Source organism: Mustelus asterias, chromosome 16 (assembly GCF_964213995.1).
Source record: "Mustelus asterias chromosome 16, sMusAst1.hap1.1, whole genome shotgun sequence".
NCBI lineage: Eukaryota > Metazoa > Chordata > Chondrichthyes > Carcharhiniformes > Triakidae > Mustelus > Mustelus asterias.
In genome coordinates this window covers 58,439,445-58,454,928 of record NC_135816.1, presented here as the reverse complement: position 1 = coordinate 58,454,928, position 15,484 = coordinate 58,439,445, and the positions used below count along the sequence as shown (strand labels likewise).

Sequence of the window (15,484 nt, the reverse complement as noted above, 5' to 3'; positions counted from 1 at the left end):
GGCTCCTGTAATTTCTTATCTAACCTCATGCAGTGTTCTTGGGTATGCCTGGTCAGGGCCAGGAGAATTATCCTCCTTCATACATTTTAATACGTCTATCACCTCCTCTACTGTAATGCAAACTGTTCCCAATATATCGCCACTGACTTTCTCATGTCTTTCGCCACGGTAAACACAAGGAAAAATATTCATTGAGAACCTTGCCCATCTCCTGCAGTTCCACACGTGTCCACTTTGGTCTTCGAGGGGTCCTATTATCCTCTGTAGTTATTCTTTTTCCCTTGATATTCTTAAAGAATCCCTTTGGATTCACCTTAATCCTCTCAGCCAAAGCTACCTCGTACCTCCTTTTTGCCCTAATTTCCTTCAAGTATACTCCTGTAGCACCTCCAGCGAATCCCTTGATTCCAGCTGCTTGTACCTGAGCCATGCTTCCTTCTATTTCCTGGCCAAAAGCTCAATATGTTTTGTCATCCAGGATTCACTGCCAGTCTTGCTTTTCACCCCAACAGGAACATATAGATCCTGAACTCTAGCTATTTCACTTTTAAAGGCCTCCCAACTTGTCGGAGATCCCTTTGCCCTCAAACAAGTTACTCTAATCAACCCTTGCAAGCTCCTGTCTAATTCCATCAAAATTCGCCTTGCCCCAATTTAGAACTTGCACCTGTGGACCAGTTTGGCACTTTTCATAACTATTTTAAAATTAATAGAACTATGGTCACTGCTCCCAAAGTGGTCCTCCACCATCATCTCAGTCACTTGCCCTGCCTATTTCCCAAGAGTAGGTCAAGTTTTGACCTTTCTCAAGTAGGATCCTCCACATACTGCCTGAGGAAACTTTCTTGAACACACTTAAACTTAACACTCATGCTGCAGTTACATAAACATGAATATTTTCTGCTTTGACTATGTGAACACAAAAAAAATCTGCATGGATGTTTGTATACAAGTGCGTGCGTACATGTGCAGGACCCGCTACTGGGGGTGTTCACAGGGACTGTGGGGCTTTGATCGAGACTTTGGATTTCCTACCTTTAGATCCTGGATAGATAAGAACATTCTATTATTTCAGATATTGGTTGAAAGCTTGCCTCATTCGAATGTTGCCCTGTCTTTCTGTATCCATTGTTGCCCCCACCCATCAATAATGGATACCATGCTTTAGCATTCTGGTACTGCAATTGAATTGCTGACTGCTGGACCAACTGGAAAGCAAACACGAACATGCAATAATAAAGTTTTTCTTCCCCCCCAAAATGTATACTTCCCCAACAATTAGCCTTATTCTAAGTACTTCTATGCCTTCCAAAAAGTAATGTAGAAAAGTCGATACCAAACCTTAAGTCCATGCCTACCGCTATAAATGAAGTATTTATGGCATCAGTTATACAATGATTTAAATGATCTGATAATCATTTAATGTAAAATCAACATTAAATATTATAATAGACATTTCTGGAACCCAAGAGGCAAAACATTTTTTGCTTCCTAGCTCTGGATGGATAAGGTCTATCAGCTGTCAATTACAGTAGTCAGATATATTTAAAATTCCATATGCATCGTACTCTGCTGACAGAAGCAAGTTAATTAATCAAATAAAAACAAGAAATGGCTTCAGTAGGAAACATCAATATTACTAACCTTAATCCATGCATCCTGTGACCTTTGTACACAGCGATACACATTTCAGGTACATTACTAATGAAACAATACATATAGTGACCAAATTTAAAGCTGATTTCAGTCACAAACAAATTATTGAACTTGATATTTCAATATTTATGAGGCAGCAGTCAACACGTTCCTACAAACCTAATTGTTCAAATTGTTGAGGGGGTGGAAGGGAGGTGCGAGTGCAGCAGCTTCTGCTCAACACCATACTCAGCGTGGGTAGGGTTAAAATTGACCATTTTATCTGGAGACATGACCAATGATGCTTTTAATGCAGAATGAACTGGCTGATTTTTACCAGCTTCAGCCAAATGGCTTTAAGGTAAACTATCAATTTGCGGAAAAATGGCAAGCAGCAAATTACGGTCATAGCCTCCATTCGCACAGGCAAGGGTAAAAGGAAAAGAGGAAGTCTCTACTGACTGGGAATTTCAAACTTCTTCTTTGCAGTGTTACTCTACCTGTAATCTAAGCTACAGAAATTATTGGAGGGCAGGGAAATGCAGGAAAGAGAGAGAATTTCCCCAGGCACAGGGATGGTGGGTTTGTGAGTGCGCAGAAAGTTAAATATCCTAAAAGTGACATTGGGCAAGGTCCTTGAAATCATTCTACCCCCTCTGGATTTTACCAATCAAGACTGAAGGCCTCAGATCTGTTGAGACACAAATTAAGATCTTAAAAATGTGAATTACATACTATTTTAACCCTCAGTTCCAGATTTTTCAGCCAGGGCACCGTTTTCTGATCTGTCAGTAACTTGATATAAGTTTATTCAGTTGAAACTGACAAGATGGTATTGCTTTGATCAATGAAACTAAAGAGCTCCAGTCATGGCCAGATGAAAGCTCATTATTCAAAGCATCTCTTTGGACAAATGTCATCACTGCATGACTGGTAATTTCCAACCTCTTGGAAGGCACTTCATTCAAGCAATACCAGTGGTAGAATCTTTTGCCTTTGCCTCAGCCATATGACCCACCACAGGACAATGGAAATAGACAGCAACGATCCAGCTGGAAGAGGATGAAACTTATTTTACCAGTTGAGAGTGGATCAACTCTCTAAACATGTCTGAGCCTCAAGAGGATCAGGCTCCCCATGGCAGTTCACATCTATAGCTCTAAAGAGCAAGACTTCTTTCTCAGTGGAGGAGCTAGGCACACAACGCCAGTAGCAGATAAAGTGCCTCCCAATGGTTGGTCACATGATTGGTTGGAGTATTTATCCTTCTCCTTCCACCTTTTTGCAGCTCCTTAGATCTGGCAGAAGGACCTCCAGGAAAGAGTGGGACATGGGAACAGCCTTCCTTGTGTTTGCTGCAGCCTCAAAAGTTCAAGTGTTATTGAGCCATTTCTTGAATTAGAATCTCTCACTTTGAAAGATCAGGCACATAATCTTGCCTGTCTATCCTTCCTGATTGGGAAACCTGGAGGCAGAATTATATTGTCTTGGTTCATTTAAATACATTTGGCAAAATCCACTAATCAGTCAACAGGTTCCTGAACTATATACTTGGCGGAACACAAGTATAAAGCAAGTGTCCTCCCCTCACTTATATAACAATTGATAGGAGGTGAAGAGTTGTTCACCTTCTGGGAAAATATCAAACACTACCTTGATCAGCAGCAGGGGTCAATGTCTGTCCTAGAGAACTGGCACCGACAGTATCAGGTGTAACTTTTGCAATTTTTTAAGAAATGGGATAAGATAATTAATTATACAAGGTCAGGTAAACTTGCAGGCTACTTATTTATTTTGAAAAGATACAGCATAATGCCGATGGAAGCCTAGCTAATGAGACTTATCGGTTAAGTACAGTACTAAGCAAATATGATCCAAAATTGATCAACTGGGATTTCTGAATATAGATTAGTATTCTACACATTACGTGGCCTCTCAGATTTATCTTGGGAATTAGCATTGACCAGAAACTAAATGGAACAAGCCATTTAAATACTGTAGTTACAAGAGATCAGAGGCTGAGAATTCTGTGGCAAGTAATTCACTTCCTCAAAGCCTTTTGATAAGGCAGGAATGTGATGGAATGCTCTCCACTTGCTTGGATGAGTGCAGTTCTACAACTCTCAAGATGTTCAATACCATCCAGCCTGCTTGATTGGTATCCCATCCATCACCTTAAACATTCATTTCCTCCACCACTGACCCATAGTGGCAGCAGTATGTACCATATGTAAGATGCACTGCAACATCTCATCAAGCCTCCTTCAACAGCTCCTTTCAAACCTATGACTTCCACCACTGAGACGGACAAGGGCAGCAGATGCATAGGAACACCACCACCTGCAAGTTCCCCTCCAAGCCACACCATCGTGACTTAGAAATATATCGCTGTTCCTGCAATGTCGCTGGATCAAAATCCTGAAACATTCTAACACGACTCTGAATGTGCTTACACCACATCGATTGCAGAGTTTCAAGAAGGCAGGTCATCACCATCTTCTCATGGTGAAGCATGGATGGGCAACAAATGCTGGCTTAGCCAGCGATGGCCACATCCTGTGAAAGAACAACAAAAACTTTCATTGTCAGCTTCCCAAACTAAAGAGGCAGCAAACTGTCCAATGTATTCAGTTTCATAGCTAGAACTGATTAGAGTTCAAGTTTGTCCAATAATTTTAGCATTAGAACCTATTAATGTTAGGTTCAATGGATATCAGCATTGAACAAAATTTGGGTAGGTGTTGACATTTGACCTAAAAATAGTGGAGATGGAGAAATAATTTGCAATCTAAACTTCAAAATAATGTGTAATAATATAGATTAAATAAAAAAGACAGTTTGTACAGTCGAATGATTGTTTAAAAATCAGATGAAATTGACAGATTGTCAAGTGGTGAAGTAGGAATCAATAAAACGTGGTCATTATTTGCCAGCACTGAGAAAGCCTATTTTACCGTGTGAGATTCAAGCTGTACAATGGAAAGCCATTTTCACTTTTTACATCTGTGCGAACTTAATGTGCAAGCACTTTTCAATCGGTGTTAACACTATGTGTCAGTTTGTTGCAAAACTGTTTGCTTGAAGATACAGTATGCATATTTGCAATGATGCATCAAATCAGCTGTGCCATAACACAGAAGCTTTTAAATCTAAGTTTTGACCAAGAATAATTGCGATTTTGTATAATGAAGCTTCCATTTTTGGACACAAACACAAACATACAAAGTCTGAATTGTTGGTTCCCATTTGAGTTTATTGCTATTCTGTAAATTGGAATACCTTTAGAAAACTATTTGTATTAACTTGAATAAATATCAGGTGGTGCACTTTTTGGCATGCCCATGTCTCTGCATGGGTATGCCAGTGTCTGTGTTAAAGAGTGCTAAAACTTAAGTGAAATTTTATGGGTCTATGTTGCCGTCTGGTTGAACTGTTTTAAGTAGTGATGTGCAGCCAGTATTAAATCATTTTTGACATCAAACCCTACAGTGACATTGCAAAATGCTGCAAAAAGTATTTAAATACCTATCAGAGCACATTTGCATCTTTCAGTTCACTTGCAATCCTAATTACTAATAGTTGAAGCTGCAGCATCCTAGATTGCAAAAGAAATAAAATACTGTTCTTTCAAAAAATGATTTAAAAATAAAGTATTGTAAAAATATAAAGCGGTGGCGAATTTTGGTACAGAGAATAACAATGACACAAGTTAATAACACTTAAAAAAAGTGATGGGCTTCATTCTTAGAGAGACAGAATTGAAAAGTAGAGAAGTTATGTAAAACTTATATCGAAGATTAGAACAAATTTAGATCCTATGCACAGCTCTATTATAAAAATGTACAGACATTGGAGAACTTGCAACAAAAAAAACACATGGATGATATCAGATCTGAGAAGATATACATATCAGGAAATACTAAACAGCTGGGTACCTTTTCTCCTGAAAAGGGAAGGCCGAGGGTGAGCCAAGGGAGGTCTTTAAAATTATGAAAAGGATTGATAGTGTAGACATAGAGAACATGCTTCTACTTGCCAGGGAGCCCACAGTTAGAAGTCATCAACAGAAAATTATCACCAAATCTGATAGCAAATTTTGGAGAAATGTCTTTTCTTGAAAAAAGTTGAATAATTACCACAAGAGCACTTGAGGCAAATAGCACAGATGCATTTAACAGGAAGCTCGATAAACATGCAGGGGAGAAAGGTTTAGAAGGAAATGCACTGTTCATATTGCAACCTATCAGCTCATAACTGCCTCATCCTTTGTGGAAAGTGAAGAGTTTCACAGATAATAAATTTTCCATTTCTTTAGTTTGATCCCAATCAATTTATCCAGTTAGCAAGCAAAATCATTTTGAAGAGAACACCTAATCATAAATGAGCTGGAATACATTTCCCTCTGTGTTCCTCTCTCTCATAGTTAACATCGTATTCTCACTCTATTGCTGTTTAATAGAGAATAATTATCAGACGAGCTTGATACAATCAGTATTTTGGAACCTAAGTTTTGTGCTTTGAACCAGTTAATTTTCTTGCGCTAAGCACTTTGGAATATACCTAAAAAGACAACTGCTCACTCCCCATGACCCCAATACACAAATAATTTGTGCCAAGCCAAAGAACCAAACAAAAATTCATTTACTGTATTTTGGCTACCCGTTTCATCTCATGACCCTCCTTGACTTGACTTCAGAAGATTGTAGCATCAAGACTTTAGGCTGTTATCTGCTAAATAGATTAACCAGTAAACAGTAAATGAACATAAGCCTGGTAATCCATTTGATGTGCTCAACTACAATGTAAACTGGACCGCACAAAGACCCCAAATATTACATGACAGTTTATTGCTGAGCATTCAGAGAACCCCTCTGATCAGTTCAGATGAACTAGGGAGAACAAAAGGCGATAAATTCTTAATCATCAGGATAACTGAAATTTAGATGTGTGAAACTGATTAATTTAAACTTAGCATCTACATTCCTGAGCTGCAGTAACAAATCAAGCCGAACCCCTTTGTATGTGTGAACCAAAGCATATGTTACTGTAATAGAAAGGCCAGTACTAAGGCAGTCAATATTTCACAAGCTACTTCTCAAGAAGTCTAATATTTCCACACTAGCAGTTATACATATATAATTTGAGAAAAGCATATATCCATGAACAAAAGTGCACAAAATCACAGAATTGTTACAGTGCACAAGGAAGCTATTCTTCCCATTGAGTCTGCACCAGCTCTCTGAATGACAATTCACCCAGTGCCATTCTCTTGCCTCATCCCATAAACCTGCATTGTTCCATTCAAATATCAGTTTAATTATGGTTAGAATGCTTCGATTGAGTCTGCCCCCATTCAGGCAGTGCATTCCAGACCCCAATCATCTGCTGCGTGAAAAACTTCTCTTTCATATCGCCGTTGCCAATTATTTTGAATCTCTGACCTCTCATACTCTTGTGTCCCCTCCGCCCGCCCCCCCCCCCCCCCCCCCCCCCCCACCGGAATTCAGGATGGCTGTGATGTCAAGACGTGCTGTGATGTCAAGAAATGTTCCTCCGCTCTGCCTTGTCTGAGACTCCAGTTGCCCTGGGCGGGGTGCCAGGCAGGCACAGTTGCTGCAACCGCTGTTCTTTATGACCTCCCTGGCTTGTATCACCATCTCGACCCCCCCGTGTTCATTTAGGGGATGGCACCTGTGTTGAAGGGCAAAAAAGAAAGAGGCCACAGCCAAAGGCAGAGAAAGAATGCACCATGGCTGTGAAAACAAAAGAGAAGCCACTCACCTTCACACTGCACAGTCCTACTATCAATACTACTTAACACATTAGCACTGCCTCTGCTGCAGGACTTACATGATCAGCAATAGTGCGTCCAAGTTTATCCATTCTTGATCCTGCTTCAGCAATTTTTTTGGCTGCACTGATTACATCTGATGTATTCTTTAGTGGGCCCTTTCCTCTGCAAAAGAAACCATCTTAGAATCAAAAATTGTTCGCAACACAGAAGGCGGCTATTTGGCCTATCGGGCTGTGCTGGTTCTGCTTAAGCAACTCCGTTATCTCCATTCTCCTGTGTTCCTCTCTGTTTTTTTTTCCAGATGATTATTCATATAATCCCTCCAGTGCAGAAAGAGGCCTTCCAGCCCATTGAGTCTACACCGACTCTCTGAAAGAGCATCCCACCTAGGCCCTCCCCTCCATCCTATCCCCGTAGCCCTGCACATTTACCAAGGCTAATTCACCTAACCTACACATCTTTGGATATTAAGGGACAATTTAGCATGGCCAATCCACTTAACTTGCACATGTTTGGACTGTAGGAGGAAACCGGAGCACCCATAAGAAACCCACGCAGACATGGGGAGAACATATAAACTCCACACAGACAGCCACCCAAGGCTGGAACTGAACCCAGGTCCCTGGCACTGTGAGGCAGCAGTGCTCACCACTGTGCCATCCTTATCCTTTTGGAACAAGGAATTGTAACTCGTATATAATTTGAGAAAAGCATATATCCATGAACAAAAGTGCACAAAATCACAGAATTGTTACAGTGCACAAGGAAGCTATTCTGCCCGTTGAGTCTGCACCAGCTCTCTGAATGACAATTCACCCAGTGCCATTCTCTTGCCTCATCCCATAAACTTGCATTGTTCCATTCAAATATCAGTTTAATTATGGTTAGAATGAAAGAAAGCAGCACTGCTGCTTCACAGCTCCAGGGTTCGATTCCCGGCTCAGGTCACTGTCTGTGTGGAGTTTGCACATTCTCCTCGTGTCTGCGTGGGTTTCCTCCGGGTGCTCCGGTTTCCTCCCACAGTCCAAAGATGTGCGGGTTAGGTTGATTGGCCAGGTTAAAAATTGCCCCTTAGAGTCCTGAGATGTGTAGGTTAGAGGGATTAGCGGGTAAATATGTGGGGGTAGGGCCTGGGTGGGATTGTGGTCGGTGCAGACTTGATGGGCCGAATGGCCTCCTTCTGCACTGTAGGGTTTCTATGATTTCTATGAGAATGTGGGATTGAAAGTGATGAGAACCTACGTGGTCAGTAAATGGAAAAGACTCTTTTTTTACATTTATGTTTTACTTTTATTAGCATCAGGTAATTATCCAATTTGAAAGTCACAATTGAATTAGCCTCCATCATACTCTTCAAATCTTCTCTTGGCTTTCTTTTCTACAAGAGCCCAGTTTCTCCAACATATTCTTGCAACAACCCTCATCTCTGAAAGTACTCTTGTAAATCATTTTGCACCCTCACCAATGCACATCATTCCTAAATTGCAGTGCCCACAATGAGACATGATATTCCAGTTGGTGTTGAAGCAATGTTTTGAAAGGTTCACCAAGTTCTTCCTTCCTTTTGTATTTTTACTTAGAGGCCCAGGTTCCCATACGTCTTATTAACTGCTTTTGTAACCTATCATAGCACCTTAATGATTTGTGCACATATACCTACATGCCCTTCTGCTCCTGCACCCCCTAAATGAAACCATCACTAAATTGTCAACAGGGCCATGAGATGATTGAAATCTGGTTGCAAATTACTTAGAGAATGTAAAAATTAATATAAGAATACCAATTTTCTAATGTAAAGCATGTTTTACATAATAATGCTTATGTTAGCATGCAGGTCTATTGATAATGAACCGCAACATTAGCCAAATACCTCATTGAGCTCAGAGTTACAAATAAAAATGAACTGCACACCTGGTGAAGTCTGTCATCTCCATCATGATCATGCACATCTGCTTGGCTAGGACAATAATATCATTTCCACTATCATCCCATTTAGAAACTTCAGCATCCAGTTTGATCTTCTCCTCCTCAAAGCTGGCTACCTGTTCAGCAATCTTTGCTTTTTGTTCCTGTGGAAGCTGAGCCATAATAGCCTGGAAAACAAGGACAATCTGCTAGAAAAGATCTATAATTAAGAGGCGAAGATTGCCCAACTATTACAAGAAATTAACTAAGGCACACATGAAACGAGGATGTATGAAAACTGCTAGTCTGCTTTTTGAAGAAAAAAGTTGAAGTTTTAGAAACGATTTAATGACTTAATTCATTTTATTCATTCCAATTGCCACTGTGAATTGCATTAGTACTTGTATTATTAACTTCCATAAAGAACAGTACAGCACAGGAAACAGGCCCTTCGGCCCTCCAAGCCTGTGCCGCTCATTGGTCCAACTAGACCATTCGTTTGTGTCCCCCCATTCCCAGACTGCTCATGTGACTATCCAGGTAAGTCTTAAACGATGCCAGCGTGTCTGCCTCCACCACCCTACTTGGCAGCGCATTCCAGGCCCCCACCACTCTGTGTAAAATGTGTCCCTCTGATATCAGAGTTATACCTCGCCCCTCTCACCTTGAGCCCGTGACCCCTCGTGATCGTCACCTCCAACCTGGGAAAAAGCTTCCCATTGTTCACCCTATCTATACCCTTCATAATTTTATACACCTCTATTAGGTCTCCCCCCGTTCTCCATCTTTCCAGGGAGAACAAGCCCAGTTTACCCAATCTCTCCTCATAGCTAAGACCCTCCATACCAGGCAATATACTGGTAAACCTTCTCTGCACTCTCTAAAGCCTCCATGTCCTTCTGGTAGTGCGGCGACCAGACTGGACGCAGTACCCCAAATGTGGCCTAACCAGCGTTCTATACAGCTGCAACATCAGACTCCAGCTTTTATACTCTATACCCCGTCCTATAAAGGCAAGCATACCGTATGCCTTCTTCACCACCTGTGCTGCCACCTTCAAGGATTTGTGGACTTGCACACCTCGGTCCCTGTGTCTCTATGCTCTTTATGGTTCTGCCATTTATTGTATAACTCCCCCTTACATTAGTTCTACCAAAATGCATCACTTCGCATTTATCTGGATTAAATTCCATCTGCCATTTCTCCGCCCAATTTTCCAGCCTATCTATATCCTGCTGTATTGTCCGACAATGTTCATCGCTATCCGCAAGTCCAGCTATTTTCGTGTCATCCGCAAACTTGCTGATAACACCAGTTACATCTTCTTCCAAATCATTTATATATATATATCACAAACAGCAGAGGTCCCAGTACAGAACCCTGTGGAACACCACTGGTCACAGACCTCCAGCCGGAAAAAGACCCTTCGACTGCTACCCTCTGTCTCCTGTGGCCAAGCCAGTTTTCTACCTATCTAGCCACCTCTCCTTGTATCCCATGAGCCTTAACCTTCTTAACCAACCTGCCATGAGGGACTTTGTCAAATGCCTTACTGAAACCCATATAGACGACATCCATGGCCCTTCCTTCATCAACCGTTTTTGTCACTTCCTCAAAAAACTCCACCAAATTTGTAAGGCACGACCTCCCTCTTACAAAACCATGCTGTCTTGTCACTAATGATTGTTCCGTTCTAAATGCGCATACATCCTGTCTCTAAGAATCCTCTCCAACAACTTCCCTACCACGGACGTCAAGCTCACTGGCCTATAATTACCCGGGTTATCCTGCTACCCTTCTTAAATAACGGTACCACATTTGCTATCCTCCAATCCTCAGGGACCTCACCTGTGTCCAACGAAGAGACAAAGATTTCCGTCAGAGCCCCAGCAATTACATCTCTTGTCTCCCTGAGCAGTCTAGGATAGATGCCATCAGGCCCTGGGGATTTGTCAGTTTTAATGTTACCTAAAAAACCTAACACTTCCTCCCTTGTAATGGAGATTCTCTCTAACGGGTCAACACCTCCCTCTGAGACACTCCCAGTCAACAAGTCCCTCTCCTTTGTGAATACCGATGCAAAGTATTCATTTAAGATCTCCCCTATTCCCTTGGGTTCTAAGCATAATTCCCCTCCTTTATCCCCGAGAGGTCCGATTTTTTCCCTGACAACTCTTTTGTTCCTAACATATGAATAAAATGCCTTAGGATTCTCCTTAATCCTATCTGCCAAGAACATTTCGTGACTTCTTTTTGCCCTTCTAACTCCCCGTTTGAGTTCTTTCCTACTCTCTCTGTATTCCTCCAGAGCTCCATCTGTTTTCAGTTGCCTGGACTTAACGTACGCCTCTTTTCTTTTTGATCAGATCCTCAATTTCCCTGGATATCCACGGCTCTCGAATCCTATCTTTCCTATCCTTCCTTTCTACAGGCACATGCCTGTCCTGCAGCCTTATCAACTGTTCCTTAAAAGACTCCCACATGCCAGACGTGGACTTACCCTCGAACAGCCTCTCCCAATCAACGGCCACCAATTCCTGCCTAATCTGGCTATAGTTAGCCTTCCCCCAATTTAGCACCCTACCCTTAGGACAACACTTGTCCTTGTCCATTACTATCCTAAAGTTAACAGAGTTGTGGTCACTATTTGCCATATGTTCCCCTACCGAAACTTTGACGACCTGATCGGGCTCATTTCCCAGAACTAGATCCAGTATAGCCCCCTCTCTAGTTGGGCTATCTGCATACTGTTCCAAAGAACCTTCCAGTACGCATTTTACAAATTCCTCCCCGTCCAGACCCCCAGCCCTAAGCACTTTCCAGTCTATACCAGGGAAATTGAAATCTCTCACTACAACAACCCTATTTTTTCTGCACATATCCAGACTCTCCTGACATATCCGTTCCTCCACTTCCCGTGGGCTGTTGGGTGACCTGTAGTATACCCCCAGCATAGTGATTGCACCTTTCCTGTATAACAATAAAACCAACTTCCTCATTGAAGGCTGGCAAGAATTACAAAGAATACATTTAGTCTAATTCCTAATGGAAAAGAACATAGCATCAACATTTCAAATGAATTGGCAAATTCACTTTAGGAGACTGGAAGGAGTTTGATGCAAGAGAGATTTTGCATCATGTAATAGGGTTTGTTTTTGAGTTTGTAATCTAGGTAGTGTTAAGGCAGTGTAGACATTAACCCAAACTAATCCAAGATTATTTGAAATGTCCAGTAGTAATGTGAGAAAATATTCATTTCTCCAGCAGTGGTCCTGGCTTTTGAGCAGACAATTCAATGAAGATTAAATTACCACTAGTTAACACTAGCTAATTTATGCTCCTGTCTACAACCTATTCATCAGCTACTTAGTGTTTTTCTAAAAGTATGACGACTCAGTTTTATCTTGAAACTATATGTTTAGCTTACTTTATTTCATTGAATTATGTCCCCTTCTCAGGTCTCATTAACAAACGGCAACTTGGAATGGTATTTTCTGCAAGGATTTTTTCGCATTGATATTGAGTTACTTTCAACCTAATTTAACATCCAGCACACAATTGCTACACCAACTCTGTAGTATCATTCTCAATCAATCACAAAGAAATTCCTCAAAAATTATTCTTGAAATAATACATCATAGAAGCTAAGATCGAAACTGCTATCCTAATTTAATATTTGTTAAGACAGAGCAATGCAAGTCTATTCAATACTTTCATTTGCGTAACTATTCAGTTGTTACGACTGACTGCTTTTCTATATTCCACTCATACCCATTTTCAGCAAATAAAAGTTGAGTGAATACATTTTGACTCCCATTTAATACTGTAAATGGTTCAATGTTGCACAATCCAGCAGTTTCCAAAGTTTACAATGCCAGCTGCTGCCAGGCAGAGTGGGAATGCTCCCTGCATTCATTCACACTGTCCACAAAGCTTGACTTCTAAAAATAAACATTTTTTTAGATTTACAAACAATAGATGCAGCTAGGTACGTGGGTACATCACTGCATGCACATATAGCATGCACATATAGCATACATGTAGCAATTGTTTTGCCTTTATATGATTTCTAATAATGGGTAGTAATATGTGAATGCAGTGAAAGAACTGGGGTAAAACTGGAGGTGCTAGGGTTTTTTCTATTTAGGCTAGTAGTAAGTAATTTTAGCACAGAAAATAAATTTTAGCAGCAACAAGTGCAGAAGTGAACAGAACCACGTTTTAAAGCAGCTCTTCACTCCAACAATTTAGCCTCAAAATATTTAAGCCAAAGTCCTGCTGATGCTACCAACATGTTTCCCTTATTTGGATAAAATTCCTCAGTCTCAGCTTCAGAAACAAGACACTTATGACATTTTCATTTTGCATACACTATAAAACAGCCATTTTCCAACAGTGGTAGTTAGTGCCAAAAATCAGAGCAGCTGAGCACTGTGGACTTGTCCATTGGGAACTGTACTAAAACTGCCCAAATTCATTCTTTGGATCCTAACAGCTGTCACTGACATTCCATCTGCTTTGGCTGCATTTAAACAAAATTCCCAGTAGGTATAGTATAGTATTCAACACCTTATTTTGCACAGTTCATTTTTGAAAAAAGTCTACATGAAACTGTTAAGTTACAAGTAATTTACTAACATCACGCCTTAGGATTGTATATTTTTGCTTCAATTAGCTATACAAGTTTCACAAGCATACCACTGAATTTTATATTTAGAAAATTTTAGCCTGACTTTGTGCAGTTGCCAGCTACTCCCCATGAAGTATACAATGCAGCACTTTCATCAGCCAATATTTTGGTATTTGAAAGCTGCAAGTATAAACACAAGGTAACTTATTGATGAGCTATGCATCAAGCATAGACATAGGTAAATTTATTCATTAACCATTGACATATAGGTAAATTTGTTCTAAACATATGCAACTTCTTACCCTTGCACTCTGTCCATTAATAAGCTGATCTTCCTGTGTCTGGACACTGGTTCTACTTTGAGCATCAAAGTCTTCAGTTTCAAAGTCAGAATCATCCAATTCTTCTGGAGTCTAGTGAAGGGAAAACAAATGATAGTATTAATATCTAGACACTGGGAGAGCACAGAAATTCACACTGGCCTCTTATGCTACTAAACATCTAATATATTTTAAAATTAGTACATAGGGGCACGTTTTGTTGAAAACTCCCAAGTACCTGCAGTAATGTTAATTTCTGAAGGCACCACTGTGATGGGCTTTTTCACTGTTAAAGATTGTCACACTGGGGCACACAATAGCTGCTATCCCTAGTAACAGCACATCAACCTACAACTGCACAATTTGTAGGAGTCCACTAATTTCTTATAATTCATACGCAACAGATAAACAAATGAGGAAGCACATTAGGCTGCCTTATGCTGGATATAATGTCTCAGTTGTTATAGAAACACATTACCTTCCATATCCAAATGAAAAAGCTATTGCCCAAAATAATGAAATTACAGGATTGTAACATCAAGTCATTTCATTGTAACAGTCCACACAATGTAGTAAAAAGAATGAGCCATAAAAACTAAATATTTTAAAATGAAGGCGGATTAGAAGATCACAAAAACAGCATCCGATAACCCAGTGAAAGAAAAATCACAGTTGCATGATTATTGATGCTGTGATATGTCATAAAGACACATAATTTTATAATCTAGCCAAAGTCATACTTTTGAAGTCAAGATTAAAGGTGAAGACACCAGGGGCAAAAACTTCCTGCCTTTGCCATTTTAAGTACCAGTAGTATGGTTTTGTCAGTGCACCTTAACCCAACTTAAAGTCTACCATCAAGTTTATAACCCTTAAAAAGACAACTCCATCAATATCAAAATCCTGGCTTTTTTGGGCTCAGTGTCCTGTTTTTTAGGGTGTAATCCCTCTGATATTAGTGTAACCAGCACAAAAGACGGCTGAATGTTAAGCACAAATTGGGTTCAGAGCAACTCAAGTCTCTGCGATTTTTTGCACTGTTAACAGATTAATCACAGAAAAAAAATCATGTTTGAGATAACCCCATTTTTCAGTTGTATTAATCAACTTTACTTTTAAATCTATCAAAAACATTTTAGAGCAATTACTTGAAAAAAAGTTATTTTGTAGCATTGAGCAATTACATGGGTTCATGTATTG

The 15,484-nt window shown here is 40.3% G+C and overlaps 1 protein-coding gene across 1 annotated transcript in view; it reads right to left on the bottom strand.

Annotated features, from left to right (window-relative positions):
• ctnna1 (catenin (cadherin-associated protein), alpha 1) overlaps positions 1-15,484 on the bottom strand; it is a 172,662-nt gene that overhangs the window by 12,991 nt on the left and 144,187 nt on the right. Inside the window, exons 14-16 of the mRNA XM_078231172.1 lie at positions 14,267-14,377; positions 9,341-9,522; positions 7,486-7,591 (exon numbers count right to left, since the gene is read on the bottom strand). Of these exons, the coding sequence (XP_078087298.1) occupies positions 7,486-7,591; positions 9,341-9,522; positions 14,267-14,377 (399 nt within the window). The remainder of the gene's footprint in view (positions 1-7,485; positions 7,592-9,340; positions 9,523-14,266; positions 14,378-15,484) is intronic.